Below are 23,098 nucleotides of genomic sequence, written 5' to 3'. Positions count from 1 at the left end.
AATACTATGGGGCATTAATATTCCTGTAAATGCTTTCTCAAATTCCTTAACCTCTCATTTCCCCAATCTCCTTAAGACCTGTGCCCTATCCTTTCTCTCTACCTCAATCACACATAGGTACAGTTAAACACTAGATGTTTTCATTATTCACAAGTATTCTACTTCCCCAAATTAGAAACCCTGAAATTCCCCTCTCTGGCTATAATCTTCCTACCATTTACTTCTCCCTATGCTTCCTAATAAGTTCAGGACTATTTGCACCACATTAATTAGTATGTGAAAGAACTCTTGAAAAAGGACTATATAACATATGAATGCTATTATTATTGTTATTATTAATGTTATGATGCTTATGAGACATTTAGACTTTGAACCTTTTACTTTGATGAATCAGAAAGGTAAAAGAACTAATACACATTAAGGCAAGAGTTCTTTTGACCTGATTAACTCTGTTATCAAACCTAATAATTTTAATAGTTGTAAATGTGTTATATGCCAATGAGGTAGATTTCAAATTTTCTCATGTATGTTTCTAAGTGTTAATATTATCTCCACCTCCCATCAGATTATAAGATTCTCAAGGGCTTCCTTTGTAGCTACTTATGAAATAGCTCCCTGTGAACAGTAATAGCCTGGTCATAGCAACTCATCCTAAATTTCACATTTATGTGTCACACAGTCATTTCATGCTTTTAAAAGTACAATTAAAATCCTCTCTCTTAGGTGATGAAGAAGGGTATAACCTAAATAAATCCATACCACTTTAACATGTACTGAGCCATGCTCCACAATCAGTAACTAAAGAACTAAATCCTAAAGCACTAACATCAGGTACAAAGTCCTTAAATAGTTATTAAAACAGTATGTTAACATCTATGTAATTGATTCTTTCTCAAGCCATTGAATTTCTCCATAACTTTGCTAATTATAGGACTAAGTGATCATTGGGACTATAAGAATCAGGAAATTATGAAGAGTTCAGCTAAAAAAACAAACAAAAAAAACCCCCAATCAATCCCTCTACTTCTGGATTGAGGGGACCTTGAATAAGTCTCAAACTTATGGCCACTTCCCATAAACTCTTGTAAAGGTTCTAACTTTACTTTTCTAAGCCTGGTTCCTTATCAATAAAATGGAGGAGTTGGACTGAGTGCTCTCTAAGTTTCCCTACAGGCATGCATTTTATCTTTGTTAAACTTGAAGAAAAGGACTTCTAGCTGTCAGTTCTTTTCAGGTGGTTCTAGTTTCATTATCCCAATGCCCATTATCTCCAGAAAATATTTTAAGCAACTCAGGCTGATATACCCTGGTCATTTTGTGGGCTACCTCTAAGTCATTAAAAAAACATCAATTGACAATTCATTTTAATACTAGCTCAAGTAAAGTATACTTAGGAAGGTAAATCAGATCCCTTATAATACATCTACATATACATATGTGTGTGTATTTGATCTTATGAAACATTGGTGATTTAATATTGCTAGTCACTATATGTTTAACATCTCCCAAAGGTAAACTGGGGTTATGGTATATAACACAGAGATAAAACACATGTATGTGTTACACATAGTATTTACATACATGTCATGTAGGTACATGTGTCTATTAGTGTACATATTAGCTTTTAGTATATGTACATGTGTGTATATAGATACATATAATGTATTTGAAACTAAATGTAAATTTAGATTTTGCACTTTTAGATTTTTCTGTGCTACTTTTCTCTTCAAGTGGTTAAAGAGACATCTTATTTAATCTGAACTGAGCTGTTCCTTGAAATTATCAACCCGTCATTTTATATTAAAAATGCTTAAATTATATTTTCTAACATTGGTCCCTTGGTCAAGAATTGCCATAAGTAATCTTACTGTAGATTCCTACTTTAATTTGCAAACCAGCATTTTCCCCTTCTCTTATATGATCACAGTACTTGGAATAAAATTGTCTGTTTAATTACTTATAGATTTATTTATAAATTAACATTTACAGTCATTACATTACATTATAGTCTACTCTAACATAATATGATTTTAAAATTTTAAAATGAAAAAAATGTATATTTATATTTAGAGTTCAGAAAAAATCCATATAAAAAATTAGGCTTTACATTTTTATGTAAGAAAACAGTCTTCCTTCCCTTGCTATTTTTGCATTAAGCCAGCCTAATGGATATACAAAGATTGGTGGCAAAACATGATTCTTTTGGATATGGATTAGATTTTCTTAAGCAGAAAAAGAGGCTGGGCAAAAATAGAATGTTTATGGTGAAGTGTATTTTGCCAACCCACAGACAGTTCTTAACTGAAATAATTGGGGTATATGACATTTTTAGCAAATTGATCTTCAAATATTTTATGTTGCTGGAGGCTTCAGGAACAAATATAGTCCTTCTTTAACATAGTTGAAGGGATATATTGTACCATAATCAATGTACAAATTATAATAATCTACCTAGTTTTGTAGCAATCAATTTTAAATTTACTATAGTAATTGCAGGAGCTGGAAGGGATATTAGAGATTCCTCTTGTCCAGTCTTTTCATTTTACATTCAAAGAACCAAAACCCATAGGTGAGGAGAATTGCGCAAGAGCATATAGCTAGAAAACAGTGAAGGTGATATCCGAACTTAGATCGCCTGGTTCCAAATGCAGTGATTTTTCTATGATACAAACTGCTAAAAATGATAGAAACCTACATTTCCATGCTCCTTCCTTTGCTTGTCCCGCTTTATATCAAAGAACCAGAAGATAATCAACCAAGCATATAAGATTCTTTTAAAGAAAAGTCCACAAAAACTCTTACTTGAATGTTGATCTGCTTATCATGTAGTACTCTCTGCAGTTCGAGGAGACTTCCTTTTAGGGTTCTCAGCTTGATTGCCAACTGTTCTGCCTCATCCTTGGTGTGAGCCTTCCCTTCCATAAGCAGGTTTTCATTGTGGATGGAGAGCTCTGATAAGGCCACTACCTTTTGTTCTATTTCCACCAACATGTTCTGTAGCAGTAAGAATAACGAGGCAAATTCATACATGTCTTCAGCATCTAGGTAGTCTCCCTGCATGGAGGCCCAATGCCTCTCTCAACTTCCATTTCTCTATTTACTTTCTTTCCAAAAGCTTAGGAGGAATGAAGTTCTCATTTAATTCCTTAGCATTTCTTAATTTTTCCTCCTTGGCTAACAAGTTCAGGTATCACCTTATTGAAACTTCAAAAAAACTGAAGGCACACGCGCGCGCGCGCACACACACACACACACACACAGTATGAAAAGGATAATCTACATGAGTGGGGGTGTTGCTAGGAGTGCAGTGGTTTAGCTATTTGTTATCCCTTGTCAGAGTCTGACTGTGACACCTGTGGCTAATGACAATTGCCTACAACAGAAAGTAGTTATAACTATTCTTTTCCTTTCCTGTCTATTCAAAGAGACAAAGAGTTTCACATTACATAATTTGCATTGATGAGATTTTTTTCTTGCTCTTTTTTTTTATTAGTGTCTAAATAGCACTAAGAGGCTCTGAATAATCCTCTTTAGTCTCCAGACAAGTTCCTAGGATAAATCCTTTGCCTTGTTTATTTTCCCAAGTTATCCTTCAATGAATAGCTCCTGGCTTCTTGAATAAGACACTATAAAAAATACGGACTTTTACCTTGAATTGCTCAAAGATCTATTTTTAAAAGAAATGAGTTTACTTTCTCATGGCAACTTTAGTGTTAAAGCTTAGCTTTTTCTCCAAGAAGGTATGATGAAAACAAATAAAACTAACCCTCCCTCCAAAATTCCTCCCCATAATCACCAAAAGAAAAAAAAATAGGACACTAATATTCACCTAAAGAACTGTATCTTCATAATGCATAGATTATAAGAAACATATTACCTTAAAGAGTTTGTTTCTTTATCACAAAAACAGGAAAATAGATATTTTACTATGGATTTTAAAAACAATTTTATAATTAACCTTTCAAAGTTATACTCATTAAACTCTAGAACTAAAACTAAACCAGGATTCTTTTAGCAAAGAATGTTTGGTCCCTGTGAAATGCAATTTTCCCTCCTATCCTGAGTTAGAGTTGATTTTAAAACGTGCTTTTAAATCTAATTAAGTTTATATCTTCTTCTTTGATTTTCTTGCTGCAGGGTTGTGATTAATCTTGAAATAACCCTTAATTATTATGTCTATTTTCAGAAATACTTCAATGAAATGTATGTTCTTACTTGAATGAGATTTTTTTGTGCATTGATGGCATGATATATAAAACCAAAGGAAAAATGAAGGACCAATGATGCAACATGATTCTGAAATGCTAGCAAGTCTAGGGAAAACAGATTAATTTTGTTATTTCAAATGCTAGAAGAGAGTGCTAAAAATAGATGCCTCCTCAAAGAAGAGGTGGAAAAGATGATACAGAGAATACAAAACACCCCCATGTAACCTTCTGTAATTGTTCTGAAACATCATTGCCAAGATTAATAATAGCTTTGAGTCACAGAGTTAACTTTCTGGAAACATTTTTTAAAACATGCAATATTAAAAATCATCAGATTTATTTAGGTTATCAGAAAGTATATAATAACCTCCTGCGTATACTCACAATATCAAACAAAACAAGAATAATTAAGATAAATGAATAAATCCACTCTTTAGGAAAAAAATACAGATTCCACCCTGTTCATTAGCTTTTTTCTCACTTATTTGTTAAGCCTCAAATAGCAGAAATATTAGTTCATAAACCCTGACTACAAACACTCAGATTGTACTAAAGTCAACTGGTCCTGCAAGTCATATGAAGTATGATCCCTTTCAAAAAGATCAAGTTGCTCAACCTACAGGAACTAATAAGCATTTCCAAAATGCTTTAAAAAAACCACTTCAAAACCCAGAGAAATACATTAGGGCATATATCAGAGTAATAATATTTAGTGTAAACATCAGTAAACCTTAATCTTAACTTATAAAAGTTTCAGGTCCTTGTATAAATGGTAACAAGTAAGCCCTCTGTCATAGAATATACTTGTACTTCCTCAGGCCAGTCCATCTGCCAGCCTGTGAAATTTCCAAATTCATTTAGTATGCACATATATGCACATGCACACACACACACACACACATACATATACAGAACACACCCTCACACACATATACATATTTATGTATATGGCACATACATATATATATGTATACATATATATACACACATATATGTGGAAGAGAATTATAATATTCTTAGACCTATGAAAACTTTTTTGTTCTTACTTTTGGGTTAGTATGGTTAACTACCACAATTTATTTATTTCGTTGTGTTTATATTTGCTTTTGGTAAAAAAAAAAAATGATGAATGCTGTAGCAAGGATAAATTACAAGTCAAAATTCTCAATTTTAAATTTCATCTTCTTGATGTAAGCTTCCAAAACAGAAAAAAGTCTTTTCCTTCAGTCTCAACTTCAATTAATAGGAAATTTTTTCAAAAGATTATTCAAAATAACTTTGACTTTAAATAACTGACTTTAAGTTTTTAGAATATATTATTTCCTACCACTTAATTTTAAGGCATATTTCTTAGAGATATAAATACAGTACCCATATGTATAAATATATTTGTTAATTTTGAAATCACATATGTATCATTTTTTTTACCTGACAGTCAACCAGCTGATCTTCCATGTCCATTGGTTCTGTGGGTGAAACCAATGTACTATCCAGAGTAGCTTTAGTACTCAATAACCAGTGGTCAAGCTCATCAGCTTCACAGCAATATCTTTTCAGAGCTTGTTCTTGCCTCTGTTCTTCAAGTTGCTCATTTAACTTTTCCTAATCAATTAAGTGGAATGGTATTTGGTTAAATCTTAGTGAAACAATAACTGTGTTTTAGATACAACATTATATAGAAGACAAAGTCACTGGGGATCTAACTTTATAATTAAAAGTAATTCTCTTTGCAGCACAAAATATTTCAGGTATACTTTAGCACACTACTCTGTTAGAGTAAAATAAATAATATAATATGTATCTCATTATTGCATTCCATATTTTCTACTGTCCACATCTCTCTTCAATTGGAACTACTCAAACCATAGCATTTAGACTTGTAGAATAAAAATGCCATTCAATTTTGAAAGTCCAAGGGATTCCCAGTGCAAAGGGAGATAATCAGTGAATCAATAATCATAACTAAGTAAGTCAAACAACATAAGGCTTATTTAGTTAAAGACTTTGGTTAAGCAAGATTAATCAACAATCAAGTATGGTATAAAATAGTAAATATTGAAAATTTAAATATTACTATTTTAATGAATGAAAAATGTCTGAAATGGCTAAAAGGCAATGTCATCATGTTATTCCCTCCCTCATATTCCTTTGATGACTCCTTATTCAGTTATTCTAGTAGTTGCAGTGATCAAAACACAAATAATATAGTAGTCATTTATATTCATTCAATGCTTTTATTCTGAACATTTCTAACCTCTGTAAGAACCTTATGCAACTAATTTCTATATCTTATGTAGGTATTAACAACTAAAACCCATATTTTATAAACTCAAATATGATGCTCTTAGCAAAATAATTCAATTAAGGAGAAACACTGATTCATTGCTCAAGGCCCAGCACTTTATGCATTGTACAAGATTATGCTTGTTAATTGACAACTGACATTTGATATGTGGGATGAAAGAGAAACTGTTGCTGAAAAAAAAGAAATACACATACAAATTAATAAATTTTGATATTCAACTCAGAAAGTTGACAGTAACTTAACAGTTTGTTACCTCTAACAGCTGTCGTTTTCCTGAAGCTTTCATCTTGATTGTAGACATTCTCTCAGCTAAGACAATGAGGGTGGACTGCAAGGCCAGCTGTTCAGCAGCATCTGCTTCCAAAGACTCTGACACTAGCTCTTCTGCTAGAGATGTCTGCAGTTCACTAATTTCATCCTGAAGCATGAGGATTTCGTCCATCAAGGCCTATGGTAAAACAGTGATCACAAATCCGTCTTTACCAAGAAGGAATATCCCAAATGTTAGCTCCACATTTCTGTCTTGAAAACAGTTCATTAACAATTCTTCATAACCACAGACTCAATATACCTTGAATCAAACTCGTCATCTTCCATCATGGATGACTTCTTATGTGCCTGGCACATAGTTTAGTTGATTGTGTTGACTTAACTAGACTCACTCACCTTCACCCTTTTGATTGTCTAGCTCTCCTAGACACTCAAACAATTAAAATAATTTTTAAATTCAGACTTCTTCATCCTGCATATCCAAATGGTCATCATGGTTACCAATGAGTTCTTTGAGATGATCCTTGTGTCTGCCTTCCTTCCCTTCTCAATTACCTAAAACTACATTGATACATTTGCCTTAAAACTGGGTACAATGACTTTGAAGTCTCTCCCTATTCTTTGTTGTTGCTGTTCAGTAGTTTCAGTCATGTCTGACTCTGTGTGACCTCATTTAGGGTTTTCTTGGCAAAAGAGTGGTTTGCCATTTCCTTTTCCAGATCATTTTATAGATGAGGAAACTGAGGCAAGCAGGGTTAAGTGACTTTCCTAGGGTCACACAGCTAGTAAGTATCTGAGGCCAGATTTGAACTCAGAAAGATGAGTCTTCCTGACTCCAGGCCCAGCACTTTATGCATTGTGACATTAGCTGCCCTTCTCCGTATTCTAATCTAACTAAATACTTAATACCAGAATACTTTCTTATTTTCCACCTGGCTGCGCTTAAGCAAAAGTCTTACCTATCCAATGGAAGTAAAAACTTCTTGAGAAAAAGACCTTATCTTCTTTTGAAGTCTCCACAGTGCCTAGAGTATAACACTGACCTTGTATTAGGTTCTTTAATAGTCATTGACTCCGACTGAATTGTAAATTGTGTGAGATTAGAAATCTAGATTATTAAGCACTTGAATTACAGGACAAGCTTTTTTTTTTTAATTGCTTACTATGTTCCAGGCACTCTCCTGAGCACTGGGGGTGAGGAGGTGGGGGAAGGGACAGTTTGTGGTAGGAGTATATTAGTGGTGGGCATGATGTCCAAAAAGCAAAGAGGAGAAGGGAGATTTCTGAATTAGAGAATAAATTACTTCACCTGACCAACCTTCCAGCCATTTCCTCTTTAATAGCCTCACCTGCATCCTTGCCTATCCTTCCCTCCTTCCCCCCCCCCTCCTTTCTGAAAACATAATGAACTGAACTCTGTCATTGTTTCTTGATGGGGCATGTCAATTTCCTTCCCTATGGCTCATCTCTCTCCATTTCTGTAACTTGCCAGTTCAGAATGTTCCTACCTGATCACCATTCCCTTTTGTGTATTGTCTCCCACATGAGAATTTTAAGTGCCTTTCATGGGAACAGTCTGCCTTTTCTTTTTGTATTTGAAGCCCCAGTTCTGTGCTTGGAATACTATAAGGGTTTAATGCTTCATTCATTCATTCATTCATTCATTCATTCATTCACTCACTCACTCACCCATTCATTCATTTAAATACAAAAATGAAACTCTGTCCTTAGGTGCTTACATTTTAAAGGGGGTAGGCATTATCTGCATATATAAATATATATAGAATGGTAGTTTGGGAAGGGAAGACACTAGCAGTTGGAGTAATCAATAAAGTTTTATGTAAAATAAGGTATATTCAGAAGAAGCTGGGTTGTGCAGTGGATAGAGCACTGGACCTAGAGTCAGGAAGACCTGAATTCAAATCCAGCCTCAGACACTTGATACTTACTAGCTGTGTGACCCTGGGCAAGTCACTTAACCCTGATTGCCTCCCCCCGCCCCAATGATGTATATTCTCTGACTTGAAGGAAATCAGACACTACAAAAGGTAGGGGTCAAGTCAATAGGCATTTATTAAGTGCCTACTATGTGTCAGGCATTATACTGTATTGAGGATACAAAGAGAGGCAAAAAAAATGAAAGTAGTCTTTGCCTTCAAGGAGCTTACAGTCTAATCGGGGAGAGCATGGCAACAACTTTCACAAACAAGATAGATGCAGGATAAATTAGATATAATCAATAGAAGAAAGGTACTAGATTAAGGGGCAACAGAGAAGGCTCCTTATAGAAGGTAGGGTTTTAGTTAGAACTTGAAATAATCCAAGGAAGTCAGAAAGTACAGATTAGTAGTGAGAGAACTCTAGGCATGGGGGAAGTAATTAGGGGTGCACTGCAGGCAACATGGGGTCAACTGGTACAAGGCAAGGAGACGGGACTGTCACATATGGCCAATAGCAAGTATGACTAGACAATGGAATGCATGGGGGAGAGTGAAGTATAATGAGGCTGGAAAGGTAGGTAGGTGACAGTTTGTGAAGAGGTAGCTAGGTAAAGCAGTGGATAGTCTGGAAGACTCCTCTTTCTGAGTTTGAATCTGGCTTCAGACCCTTACTAGCTCTGTGACCCAAGGCAAGTTACTTAACCCTTTTGCCTGTGTTTCCTCATCTGTCAAATTAGCTGGGGAAGAAAATGGCAAACCACTCCAGTATCTTTGCCAAGAAAACTTTAAATGGGGTCACAAAGAATAGACACAACTGAAAATGACTGAACAACAAACAATGATTAAATGCCAAAGAGAGGAGTTTATATTTGGTTCTAGAAATGATAGGCTTCATCATAGTTTATTGAGGAGGAGGGTGACATGATCAGAGCCACACTTTAAGATCTTTTTTTTTGTTGTTGTTTTGTGTTTTTTTTAGAGCCACACTTTAAGAGAACCATTTCAGAGACTGTGTATAGGATGCACTGGAGAAAGGAGAGAACAGAGGCAGGGGAGAATAAATAAATAGGACTATTGTAATAGTTCAGAAAAGAGGTGATAAGGGCCTGAAGCACAATGATGGCTGTGTGAAAGAAGACAGGGTGCAGTATGTGAGAGATGCTTTCAAGATAGAAATGACAAGATTTGTCAACTAGATGGACAGTGGGGTGAATGAGAGTAAGGAATTGACGTTGTGAACAAAAGTGCCCAGAAAGATGATGGTGCCCTTATCAACAGGGAAATTCAATAAGTGAGGTGAGTTTTAGGGAGAAGACAATGAATTCTGTTTGGGACACGTTAGGATCAAGATGCCTCCTATGTGATGACACTCAAAAGGAATTAAGTGTCTAACTTTACGTGTTTTGACCAGTCATGTTTTTATCTTTTATGAGCTGATCTATTGTGCAAATGACCATTATTCTTGTGTTATTTATGTTTGTAAAGCCAAAAGTGTTGTTGAAAACAAATGAAGGTTATTGACACCTGTGTTCATTCAACAACCATAGAACAAAGCTTTTAGCCTCTGTTCATAAATGTAATATAGCAATATAGATGGGGGGACATATTGACTCTATTCAATTTTTGCAAATGTGGAGGCCTATCGCCCTTATGTCAGTGTAGCCAATCTTACCTTAAAATTTTAGGGTCAGTGAACACAGGTGGAAATAAAGTGTAATTTGACAACTGTCAAGATCATCAGCTTCATGTTACAATGAATGATGATGATGCTATGCTGATATTTACAAAAACTCTAAAGCCTGAAAGTTTGCAAAGTGATTTATATACATTATCCAATAACAACCTTGTGAGCTGGGTGCTATTATTATCCCCATTATATGAATTAGGAAACTAAGGCTGAGAAAAGTTAAAGGTCACAGCTAGTAAGTATCTTAGACAGGAGTAGAACTCAGATTCTCCTAACTGAAGTCCAACACCTTAAACATTGCACCACATAGCTGCCACTTACATTGCTACTATGTTCTGTTATTCAATCAGCAGCCTGTGAGTATGTAACATTGGAATCAAGACAGCTTTTTAATTGATGAAACGATCATGCATTTAGAGCTACAAGGCAACTCTGAAGCCACTGAGTCAACTCTCATTTTGCAGAGAAGGATAATGAATCATAGGCTCAAAGATAAAGCTAAAAGGAAATCTAGAGACCATGGTGGCCAATCCCCTCATTTTATAAGGCATTTTTCTCTTTATCACATTTTTGTGCCTCTTTTACCATTTGGTCTATTGTGTTTTTTGGTATTATTTTCTTCAGTATTTTTGTGCCTCCTTTTAGACTCTTTTTTCATGATTTTCTTGCTTCACTGTCATTTCTTTTCCAGTAAGAGAGGTAGAGGAATAATTGTAAAACTAACATGGTGACCTTAATCAAGAAATGTGGGTATTCCAACTGCTCCACCAACCTACTTTCCCCTGTCTCTCTGCCTCTCCTTAGGCCTCCCTATTCTTTAAGATACAATATTGAAATTAGGACAGTTAATAATCGTACAATTTCCTCTAAGTATTCAAGTGAAAGGATGGTCAACCAATGAGGCAAATTTCATTGTTGACTTATTTTAAACAATTGCCACAGCCACCCCAACCTTCAGCAAGTACCACCCTGATCAGTCAGCAGTCATCAATATTGAAGCAAGACCTTCCACCAACAAAAAGAGATTATGACTCACTGAAGGCTCAGATGATGGTTAGCATATTTTAGCAATAGAATATTTTTAATTGAGGTAAGTACATTGGTTTTTTAGAGCTAATACTATTGTACACTTATTAGACTATAGTATAGTATAAAACTAACTTTTACATGCACTGGGAAACCAAAAAAAAATTTGTGTGACTTGCTTTATTGTGAATTTACTTTTTTTTTGCAGTGGTCTGGAACTTAACTTGCAATATCTCTGAGGTATGCCTGTGTATGTAAATGTTTATTTCTGTCAATGAAAAGTTAGGAACTGTTTTATTTTTGTCTTTATATCTTCATAGTAGGATCTTAGTTCAAGCTTGTTGATTGAATGGCTGAATTACGCTTTGGGATATTATGACATAAAAAATGTCAACTTAAAAAAGGCACCTAATAAAAATATCAAAAGTTTACAATTAAATTACTATAAAATTATAATTCCATTTGGTTTTGATCTGAACAACTTTAACCATTTTTTGAAGATCTTAAATGAGTGTCTAAATATTGAATTCTATGTTGAGGAAGTATACTTATAGATCCATTCTACATGCCTATGTTTTCAATTCAAGATTAAAATAGTAACTAGACTAGAAGTGGGGAACCTGAGGCCTCGAGGCAACATGTGTCTAAGTTCTCAAGCGCCGCCCTTTGATGGAATCTTCGGCGAAGTTTGGATTCAGTCAAAGGGTTGCACTTGAAGACCTGTAGGGCCACATTTGGCCTCAAGGCTGCAGGTTGCCTAATTCTGAACTTGACTCTTACCCTAATGCTTCGCTGTGACAGGGAAGGTGATCTTGGGTTCCTGAAGACCAGGAAAGGTGAACAAAAGCTCTGGCAGGCTTCTAAGTTGAAAAGCCTTCAAGTACAGGCAGATGTGACTATGTGACTGCTATCTGAAGATCAATCTTGCAAAGGTCAGAGACTGGCGGGGTGCCAGGGTAATGAAATTCTCTGACTACAGAAATTTGCCTCTTACCTTAAGGAACAAAATGAGTATGATGGAATTAAAGCCAGTATTTCCCAATGTTCACTATGACCTGGTTTTATGCTAAACTGAAATGATCTTGCACTGGATTATAGATGATAGACTTAGAGGTAGAAAGGATGTTGGAGGCCTTCAGGTAGTACCTGCTCATTTTACAGATGAGGAAACTGAGGCTGAGAGAAGTTAAGTGACTTGTGCAGGGTCCCACAGCTAGTAGGCAAGATTTTAAATTAGGTCTTCTGAACTCCAAATCCAACACAATATTTATATGTATCACTATATACATTATTATCTGTACAATATATGCTGCTTCAGTGACAATGAATGACCAGAATACAATATTTTCTTAGATATTTATAGCAGGTTTCAAGATGTGACATGTAAATATGGATTTGCAAATACCCAAATAGAAGACAAGTACAGAGTGTTACTTCTAAATCTAAGAAATATCTTCTGATCTCAGTTACGTTATAGCATCATTTCTAATCTTTTCTATAACTCATTCTGAGAGATATCTCTTTACTTTATGCCTCCTGTCTCTGGTTAAAATGTATTTTTTTGAGGGCAGTATTCTCACAACCACTATGTTGTAAGTAAATATTCAAGGGAAAGGGGCAGCTAGGTGGCACAGTGGATAGAGCACCAGCCCTGTAGTCAGGAGCACCTGAGTTCAAATGTGGCCTCAGACACAAAACACTTACTAGCTGTGTGACTCTGGGCAAGTCTCTTAACCGCAATTGCCTTGTCAAATTTGTATATATACATCCATATATATATATACACACACACACACACACACACACACACACACACATATACGTATATATGTATATATATATACGTATATATGTATATATATATATATACGTATATATGTACAAGGCAAAACAATCTTCAGATCCAGTTTAATGTTGCACTATATATGTTAATTCAGTCAATCAATATGTCTTTATTAAACAGTGTCAGGCTTATACATGTACATGTATAAACACACACACATACACACAAAGTAACTGTAAGGTGATTCTGGCAGGAAGTTATTGGCAGCTGGGAGGATCAGGTAAGGCCTCATGTTGGAGGCAAACTTTGATCTAAGATTTGAAGGAATTCTAAGAGGTAGAGATGAGAAGGAAGTACATGAAAAGCATGAAGGAGAGATAGCCTGTGTAAAGTCACAAAGACAAAAGACAGAATTTTATGTACTTATGAGTGTAATGGGGGACTGATTAATTGGGCCCAGATGCTTACTCTTCCCACTCAGGCCTCCATGTGGACATGAATACAAGGTAGTTCTATTCCATCTCTAATGTAATTATTCTTCCCAGATCCCATATAGTTGAGTGTCAAATATATAACAACTTCATGAGCTCAGAAGAACCAATGGAGATAAAAAACTGGAGTGTAGGGCAGAGCTGGCCAGTACCTGCCATGGCAAAGCTGGGAGAGATACCAGCAAAGTTCCAATAAATAACCTGCGTGACCCAGCCCAGCAGCAGATTGACTGCACCTGAGAAACCAATTCTTGAAAGCAAGAGAGTGATTTGTTCATTGGCCATGACTCACTCAGAAGGATACTTTGTGGGAGGAAGAATTTGTAGCAACCATTTTGTTTAAACCTATTCTTCCTAGGGACTGAGCTTTAAAAGGGAGAGTATATGATAATTCAAGGGGATGGGTTTGTACTTTTGTCCTCACTATATTTTCTTGTTAAATGTCTGTTTATAAAATCTAATTGATGTTAATTGGTTATCACTGATGTTAAGAAATTGTCAAATGGTCAAATAACATTATGATGCTAATCACTTGCTAGGTGATAGTGAGGATATTAGAGGGAAATACACCAGATAGGAGCTTAAGAGAAGTAGCATTAGAAGACAACCCCATCCCCTCAGTGACATCCCTGGAGCACTGAGGAGAGATGTAGCCAGACCTAACCTCCTAGTTCAAGCAAGGGTTGGTAGAGTAGAACCCAGAGTCAATATTACAGTATATTAAAATCTAAAATAAATACCTGAGGAATATTAGGGAAAAGCTTATTTTAGTGATTAAATGAGAGAGAAATTAAGTGAGCCTTTAAAAAAAATAGATCCAGAGGGGGTGGAGCCAAGATGGTGGAGGGAAAGCAGTGACTTGCTAGAGCTCTCCCCCAAACCCCTCCAAATACTTATAAAAATGTCTCTAAACAAATTTTAGAGCAGAAGAACCCCCCAAAAAGAGAGTAAAACAAATTTCCAGCCCAAGACAACCTGGATGGCTGATTGGAAAGGTATATCGTGCTGGGCTGGGAGAGGAACACAGTTTGTGTGGGTGTGCAGGCCACAGCGATCCTGGAGCAGGCCTCAGAGGACTGAATTGCAGGCTGCTTTGGTGGTTCCCAGACTTCTCAACCCAGGAACGCCAAAGACAACATGGAAGGTCAGTGGGAAAAGTCTGTTACTGAAATGAGAGAAAAAGCTAGATCTCAGCTGCCCCGAGGGCAGCAGCTGGCTTCTAAGCTTCTGGCCCACAGACTGAGCGGGAATCAAGTGCCTGATCAGAGGGGGATTGCAAGGATCTCTTTGCCAGGGCTGAGGTAGGAATCTCTTGCTTTGCCTGTGCTTGGATCTGGGTCACAGTTCTGAGGGGCAGTCCTGGGGTGCAGTGGAGCTTGTTGTGGCTGGGGACAGGAAACACCTCGCCCCTTATCATAGCATCTTGGAAGAACTGACACTTTTCAGGTCCCTAGAAGTACCTCTGAAAACAGCTGTACAAACCCCTAAAGCTTGGGACAGTACATTCTCCACATTGGAAACAGACTCTTACCTTAACAAAGAGTTTAAAACTCAAGTAATTGGTTGGGATCATGAGCAAGCAGCACAAAAAGAGTCAGACTATATTATCTTACTTTGGTGACAAAGAAGATCAAAACATACAACCAGAAGAAGAAAACAAAGTCAAAACTCCTACATCCAAAACTTCCAAGAAAAATATGAATCAGTCCCAGGCCTTGGAAGAGCTCAAAAGGGATTTTGAGAAGCAAGTAAGAGAAGTAGAGGAAAAACTGGGAAGAGAAATGAGAGTGATGCAAGAAAATCATGAAAAGCAAGTTAACAGCTTGCTAAAGGAGACCCCAAAAAATACTGAAGAAAATAACACCTTAAAAAATAGCCTAACCCAAATGGTAAAAGAGGTCCAAAAAGCCAATGAAGAAAAGAATGCCCTAAAGAGCAAAATTGGCCAAATGGAAAAGGAAGTCCAAAAGATTATTGAAGAAAATACTTCCTTAAAAATTAGAATAGAGCAATTGGAAGCTAGTGACTTCATGAGAAATCAAGACACTGTAAAACAAATCCAAAAGAATGAAAAATTAGAAATCAATGTGAAATATCTCATTGGAAAAACAACTGACCTGGAAAATATATCCAGGAGAGAGAATTTAAAAATTATTGGATTATCTGAAAGCCATGATCAAAAAAAAAGCCTAGACATCATCTTTCAAGAAATGATCAAGGAAAACTGCCCTGATATTTTAGAACCAGAGGGCAAAATAGAAATTGAAAGAATCCACTGATCTCCTCCTGAAAGAGATCCCCAAAGGAAAACTCCTAGGAATATTGTAACCAAATTCCAGAGTTCCCAGCTCAAGGAGAAAATATTATAAGAAGCCAGAAAGAAACAGTTCAAGTATTGTGGAAACACAATCAGGATAACACAAGATTTAGCTGCTTCTACATTAAGGGACTGCAGGGCATGGAATATAATATTCTGCAGGGCAAAGGAGATAGCATTACAACCAAGAATCACCTACCCAGCAAAACTGATTATAATTCTTCAGGGGAAAAAATGGTCATTCAGTGAAATAGAGGACTTTCAAGCATTCTTGATGAAAAGACCAGAGCTGAATAGAAAATTTGACTTTCCAATACAAGACTCAAGTGGAACATGAAGAGGTAAACAGGAAAGAGAAATCATAAGAGACTTATTAAGGTTGAACTGTTTACATTCCTGCATGGAAAGATGATATTTGTAACTCATGAGACCTTTGTCAGTATTAGGGTAGTGGAAGGGAAAAAATTATAGGTATGTATCTGTATATATATATATATATATATATATATACACATACATAGATAGATGGATAGATAGACAGACAGACAGATAGAGGGCACAGGGTGAGTTGAAGATGAAAGGGTCATATCTGGAGAATAAAATTAAGGGGTGAGAGAGGATTACACTAGAAGAAGGAGAAAGGGAGAGGTAGACTGGGGTAAATTATCTCACCAAAAAAAACAGAAAAGAACAGGCTCTTACAGCAGAGGTGAAAGGGGGGAAGGTGAGAGGAAATGAGTGAATCTTATTCTCATAGGATTTGACTTAAGGAGGGTATAACATACACACTCAATTGGGTATGGAAATCTGTCTTACCCTACAGGAAAATAGGAGGGGAAGGGGACAAGAGAGTAGGGGGACGATAGAGAGGAGGGCAGATTGGGAAAGGGGGTAATCGGAAGCAAATGCTTCTGAGGAGGGACAGGGTCAAAAGAAAGAATAGAATAAATGGGGGAGTGGGACAGGATTAAGGAAAATATAGTTAGTTTTTCACAGCATGTCTACTATGGAAGTGTTTTGCATAACTGCACGTGTATAGCCTATATTGAGTTGCTTGTCTTTTCAATGAGGGTGGGTGGGGAGGGAGGAAGGGAGAAAATTTGGAACCCAAAGTTTAAAAAACACATGTTTTAAAAAAAAATGTTTTCCCATGCAACTGGGAAATAAGAAATATAAGAAATGGGGTACAGAAATCTATCCTGCCCTACAGAAAAATAGAAGTGGAAGGGGGGAAGAGATAGCAGGGAAAGCAGACTAGGGGAAGGGGTATTCAGAATGCATGCCATCTTGGGTTGGGGGGAGGGGTGAGATGGAGTCAAAATCTTGTGGAAGTAAGTGTTGAAAACTAAAACTAAAAAAAAAATAAAAGAAAATAAAAAAGAAAAAAAAACCCCAAAAGGGAAAAGAAAAAAAAAAAGAAAAAAAAAACCTCGAAAGGTGACATGAAAAAAAAAAAAGAAAAAATAGATCTAAATGCCTACAATTGCAGTTTTTATTGGAGATTACAGTTGGCTTTCCTCCCTGACTTTGTTTTTACTTCATAGCTTGAGAGGTAAGAAATATGCTATGGAATACCTTCTTGCTCTACAAAGAAGTAGCATACTAAGAAAAAAAAAATTTCAGCCTGATTTCCTGAGCCTGTTAGACAAACTATAACTACACACCAACTCAATCATTTAGAAAACAAAAGTTGTAGCTAATTTTTTACCTGATGTTCAGCCATCTGGCTTTCTGGACTCTTGCCAGGTTCTAGACTTTCATTCAGTTTCACCTCAATAGCCTCCATCTTTGTAGAAATAGACTGAAGAGAGTCTTGGTATTTCTGCTGGCGTTCTAGAGCTTCATAGAGAGTACGCTGCTTTTCACTGATCTAAATAAGAAAAGGGATATTACTAAATATCTCCACAAGCCCTTATCATCCTGGTTACAACATTTATTTCTTCACTTTTTTTTAACCCCTGAAACCCAATGTTGTATATCTGGTGTAGAAAACATATACATTTATTTCACAATACAATTGCCAAATTGATGATATACCTATAATTCAATAAGCTCAATGACTTACCACATTCTTTAGGGTTTCCCATGAACGCTGCAAATCATCCAGTTTAGCACTGGTAGATGATTCTAGCCCTGGTTCATAGAACTCCTGAGTTGATGATGTGCTGGCTTGAATTCTGGCAGCATCATTCTGCAACTGTTCAGCAGATAAGGCTTGGTAATAAGCAATGTCCTACGATTGTGAAGCACAACATTGCATTCAAAAGAAAGATGGAACACTTTGTGAACATGCCCTATATGCTGCTACTAGAGGGAATAGATCCTGTACTTTTGCGATGACAGAATAAACAGTCAGTTGCTATTCTTTTGTGGTACCATATATAATTATGCAGTATCAGGTCTATATAACTCTGTAAAGAGGGTCTCCAAGTATTATTTTTTAAAATAACATCCTATCTTGCAGCAAGAATCTTCGTTTAGTATTTAATAAAATGAAATCATAGAGAATAGAAGTGATTTGCTTACTTTTATATGATTAATAGATTCTATGCAAAGTTAAAGGGTTGAACTAGATTCCATCTAAGGTGTCTTTCAGCTCTAAAGCATAAGATCCTTGAAGGTCATCATCTTTGTATCTAACCCATCCTCCATCTAATAAACTACACTATTTTTATAGCATCTAGTGCAATCCTTTGCCTATTTTAGGTGATTAATAAATATGTGGTGAACTGAATTAGAGCAGCAGAGGACTGAGCTAAAATTTTCTGTTTGTCGTTTTATTTTATTTACTAGATTATGAATCAAATCACTTTAAAATTTGCCTCATTTAAGAGAATATGTGGAGGGAACTGCCAGGTGAGGGAACTACCTCTATTAATGCAGGGTGGCACCTTTTCTGCAGCTTAAAGTTTTAAAGTGGCCAAAAGCATTGGGGAGCTAAACGACTTTCTCAGGGTCCCAGGGCTTGCATGTATCAGAGGCCAGGCATGAACTCAGGTCTTCCTGGCTTCAAAGCTGGTACATTATCCACTATACTATGCTTCCTCTATTGAAAAAAAATATATTTGCAAAAAGGATTTCTCCCTCTTTTCACATCCTATTAAATCCAGGGCAATTTTTTCTTTCAGATTTGGTCAATGATGGATAATTTCTATTCTAATTATCCTTGACTAAATTTGTGTTTGCTGAGGTAACTGCTAGGTAGCTAGGTGGCGCAATGGATAGAGTGCTGGGCCTGGAGTTAGGAGGATCTGAGTTCAAACCCATCCTCAGACACTTAGTAGCTATGTGACCCTGGGCAAGTCACTTAACCTCTGTTTACCTCAGTTTCCTCAACTGTAAAATGGGGACTCTGGAAAAGAAAATGGCAAACCACTCTAGGATCTTTGTCTAGAAAAAATGGGGTCAAGAGTTGGGCATGACTAAATGACTTAACAACAAAAAAGATAATTTCCTTCTGATATGTAAGTACACAGAATAAGCAACAGACTAGGTCACCAAGTTTATTGCTCACTCTGTGTACTTAGAAGTGACAAAATTAATTGAAACATTTTAACATTTAATAAAAGCAAAATATGCTACAGCAAAATAAATTATGTTGTGCACACTGTCTCTTTCAATCCAGCCCTGGAAGTGCCTATGGAGGCATCAAGCTTGATGAAATGTAGGAAAGAGCCTGGGGAGACTGGACTAGGAAAAATTGGAAGTAATCTTATAAATATCCTAAAACCTGTCAGTTTTGTACTCCTGGTTGCAGATGATCTTTTCATTGATTGATTCAACAAATTGAAATCCATCATCTTTGTTTTAGATGACAAAAATAATGGCCCTGGTATTTATGGATTATTCCCTTATTTACCTAATAATGAAAAAAATTAACAAAAAAGTATCTAGAAACAATATGGCAGATTTACCTTTGTAATATCTATTTGTTCTAGTCACCTTTTTCTGGGTTTGTTCTAGGAAACAGTCTCATATCTGATACAGCAGAAAAGTATGTTGATTTATAGGCAGAGAGCAAGAGGTCAAATCCCAAATTTGTTTCTGACTACCTTTGTGACCTCAATCAAATCATTAATTTCTGTGGGCTTTAATTGTTTCAAGAGTAAAATGAAGAAGTTGGACAAGAGGGCTTCTGACATCTCTTCCAGCTCTAAATCTATGCTTCATGAGTTCTGATCTTTCAGTTAAACATGTGACTCCTTAGAGTGACTATTTCCCCCCATATCTCTTCCAAACTTTGAATAGCACTTCTAACACACATTCATCCTGACAAATGAGTTCAAGGTGAAGGTTTCTGATCTGGAAGAGCTAAATAATAGCCTAGCTCAGCTGACTCAATTGGTAATGGGATTTTTCGAGGCTAAGTAAGGTCTGTTTCTCTCACCTTTTAAAAGAAGGAGTTAGTACCAGACAAAAGGAAACTGGAAAAAAGCCCTTTAGTAAATCCAGTAACAGAATAATGAATGATAAAGCCAAATGGACAGGAACTTTTTGAATGACTAATGCCATTGACCTCCTTCATTGATGCTAAAAACAGAAGTTAACTGTGAGTGGACAGATAACATAGGAATGTGGATGACTGCATATGTGTCACAAATAAAAGTGACAAATGCGTCACAGATAAAATCAAATTTGGGCTAATACCCTTACAGAAAATATGTATTGGGAAATTAATTATGAATTGCCTTATTTCTTAGTTCTATTGTGAAGGATAGCCATCCATTGGTCTAAAAGACTGTATCTCACTGAGAATGGCCATTCTGTGAAATATTGTGTGACACTCTCTTTGCTAGGAAACACAATTTATACAAGCAGTATTTATTCCAGGATGTTATCTCTGCCTTATAAATGACATGAATAAACTTAACTGATCTCAGTTTAATAAAAAACATTTAACATTCATAATAGGATCACACATATGAATATAATTAGTGAATTTGCTAATAGTTATTTATGAAAAAGTTCTGTGCAACATGGATATAATGTCAACAGCTCAAAGGAAATCTCAAAATAGAAAATTTTAAGTCTTCTTTTTTTGGTATATGTTGCAAATTCATAAATTTTCAAGCTGTTATATATGATGAATTTTTTTAATCTATGCTTTAATCTATGCCTGAGGTTTGAAATATGTGTGATTTAGTTTTAACACATTTAAATGGTGTTAAAGTAATTAGTTAATTACTTTAGATAAAATATTTCACATAAAAAGGCTCATAAATATCCTTAACAAATAATAAACATCCTTAACAAAAAAATTCAAAAACAAAACCAATAAACTTTTTCTGACTTATTGTTTATGCTGGTGCTCTGATATACTTTTATGAGATGCATGGGGGAAGAACAAATTTAATTTTTAACATATATAGTGCTAAAGTTAGCAGTACCCTTATAATATCTGTTTTCTCAAATATGTCTTGTCAAAGTCTTTGGTCTTGGGACTGAATGAAGCATTTTGCCATGAAAGTTCTAGTCTAGACATGTATACAATTTCAAATTTGTCAAAATTGTTTTCTGATACCACTTTAAAGAAAAAAGGATTTATTTGGGTATACTTAGGGACAGAGTTCATAGACTCAGTAAAGTAAGTAGGAGACCCTAAGTAGCTCGAATATTCTAGGTACTGAAGGTCCTTAAGACCTATCACTAAGAAATATACCATGACATCTGCATATTCTTAGATTAGGAGAATGGATAATCACAAAGCTTGCTGGATTGTCAGGGAGAAAAGTCTCAGAAATTTAGGCCCCAAACACCTTTTTTCTTACCCCTCCATTTTACTTTTTGGTTAAGATAGAACCCAAGTATGTTTCAAAAGAATGCCAGGTATTTGCTGAATTTCTGCTTTTGTCATGTTGCCTCTGATTGAGAATAAACCTAGTTATTGTTATAAGTTGGCTAAGAGCTACAGCTAATTTGACTTGTGAGTGGCGATGGGTTAGCTATTTAATATAAATTTAGTTAGAGCAAGTACACCAACCCTCTTTCCTTTGTAACAGCTGCAACTATTAAGAAATTGCTATTTTTGGCTTAGAATAATGAACTTCAGTTCTGGGGTGATTTTTAAAGTATTTTCAGCCTGAATACTAATGTTTAAGATTCATTTCTATGAAAATGCTCTCTGTAGTCTCAAACTGAAATTCAATAGGCATCATGCAACAGGTATTATGTAATATTTCTGCACCCTTTCCCCATTAACTCATATTTCTGTACAAGGATATAATTTGTTTACAAACATGGAGGATTTATGATTTGTTTGTTTTTAATATATGAATCCATAAGCTATAGTGACTACATAACTTAATTTCTAAACTTTTTTTCTTTATTTAGATGAAAATAATGCTTAAGTAAAATTTTCTGAGTTTTTTATGTATATAAAATATTTCCTAATTTTCAGAATAGATTTGTTTCCACAATATTTTTCCAAAGTCAACATTTGCAGAAAACAAATTTTAGGATAAGAATGTACATTTTAGTTAATAAAAAGCTTTGGAAAAAATTTAAGATACATGGGTATAGTATTTAGAAGAGCGATTACTGGGTTGATATCTTGCCACTGAAATCTACTAGCTACGTGGCCATTGGTAAGTCACTTAGTCTATACATCTCAGTCTCTGTAAAATGAGAATAATAACTGTAACAACTATCTTTTAAGGCTGTTATAAAGATTTAAAGGGGTAATATGATGAAATTTTTATAACAAGTGCTTTATATTATAGACATGTCAGCTTAAGAACTGAAATTTTTATGTTTGTCTACTAGGTTTTGAACAAAATTTCACTCACAATGTTGGTGATATTAATATCATGGTATAGAGGGACTTGACCTGTGATTTTACTGCCATAGAGAATTCCTAGAATGATTACCTTCCTCTACCAAAATAAGTTACATCTTCTCCAAAGCTTACAATTTTAGAAAGTTATCCATAGCACTGAAAAGTTAAGTCACTTGTCTAGGGTTATACAGTCTCTAGATGTGAGTGATGACTGATGCAGGTCTTCCTGGCTCTGAGGCTGGCACTCTGGCTATCATTCCAGAGTGCCTCTTTTATATAGAATGACATATGTTTTC

General features: G+C 35.6%; 1 protein-coding gene across 1 annotated transcript in view; it reads right to left on the bottom strand.

The window, feature by feature from the left end:
- SYNE1 (spectrin repeat containing nuclear envelope protein 1) overlaps positions 1 to 23,098 on the bottom strand; it is a 552,931-nt gene that overhangs the window by 138,600 nt on the left and 391,233 nt on the right. The window contains exons 93-97 of the mRNA XM_027857999.1: positions 18,093 to 18,260; positions 17,736 to 17,897; positions 6,767 to 6,961; positions 5,637 to 5,810; positions 2,803 to 2,994 (exon numbers count right to left, since the gene is read on the bottom strand). Coding sequence (XP_027713800.1) covers positions 2,803 to 2,994; positions 5,637 to 5,810; positions 6,767 to 6,961; positions 17,736 to 17,897; positions 18,093 to 18,260 — 891 coding nt within the window. The remainder of the gene's footprint in view (positions 1 to 2,802; positions 2,995 to 5,636; positions 5,811 to 6,766; positions 6,962 to 17,735; positions 17,898 to 18,092; positions 18,261 to 23,098) is intronic.

This window comes from Vombatus ursinus, unplaced genomic scaffold (assembly GCF_900497805.2).
Source record: "Vombatus ursinus unplaced genomic scaffold, bare-nosed wombat genome assembly UNPS02012602.1, whole genome shotgun sequence".
Classification (NCBI taxonomy): Eukaryota; Metazoa; Chordata; class Mammalia; order Diprotodontia; family Vombatidae; genus Vombatus; species Vombatus ursinus.
This window is presented reverse-complemented; position numbering and strand designations above follow the sequence as displayed.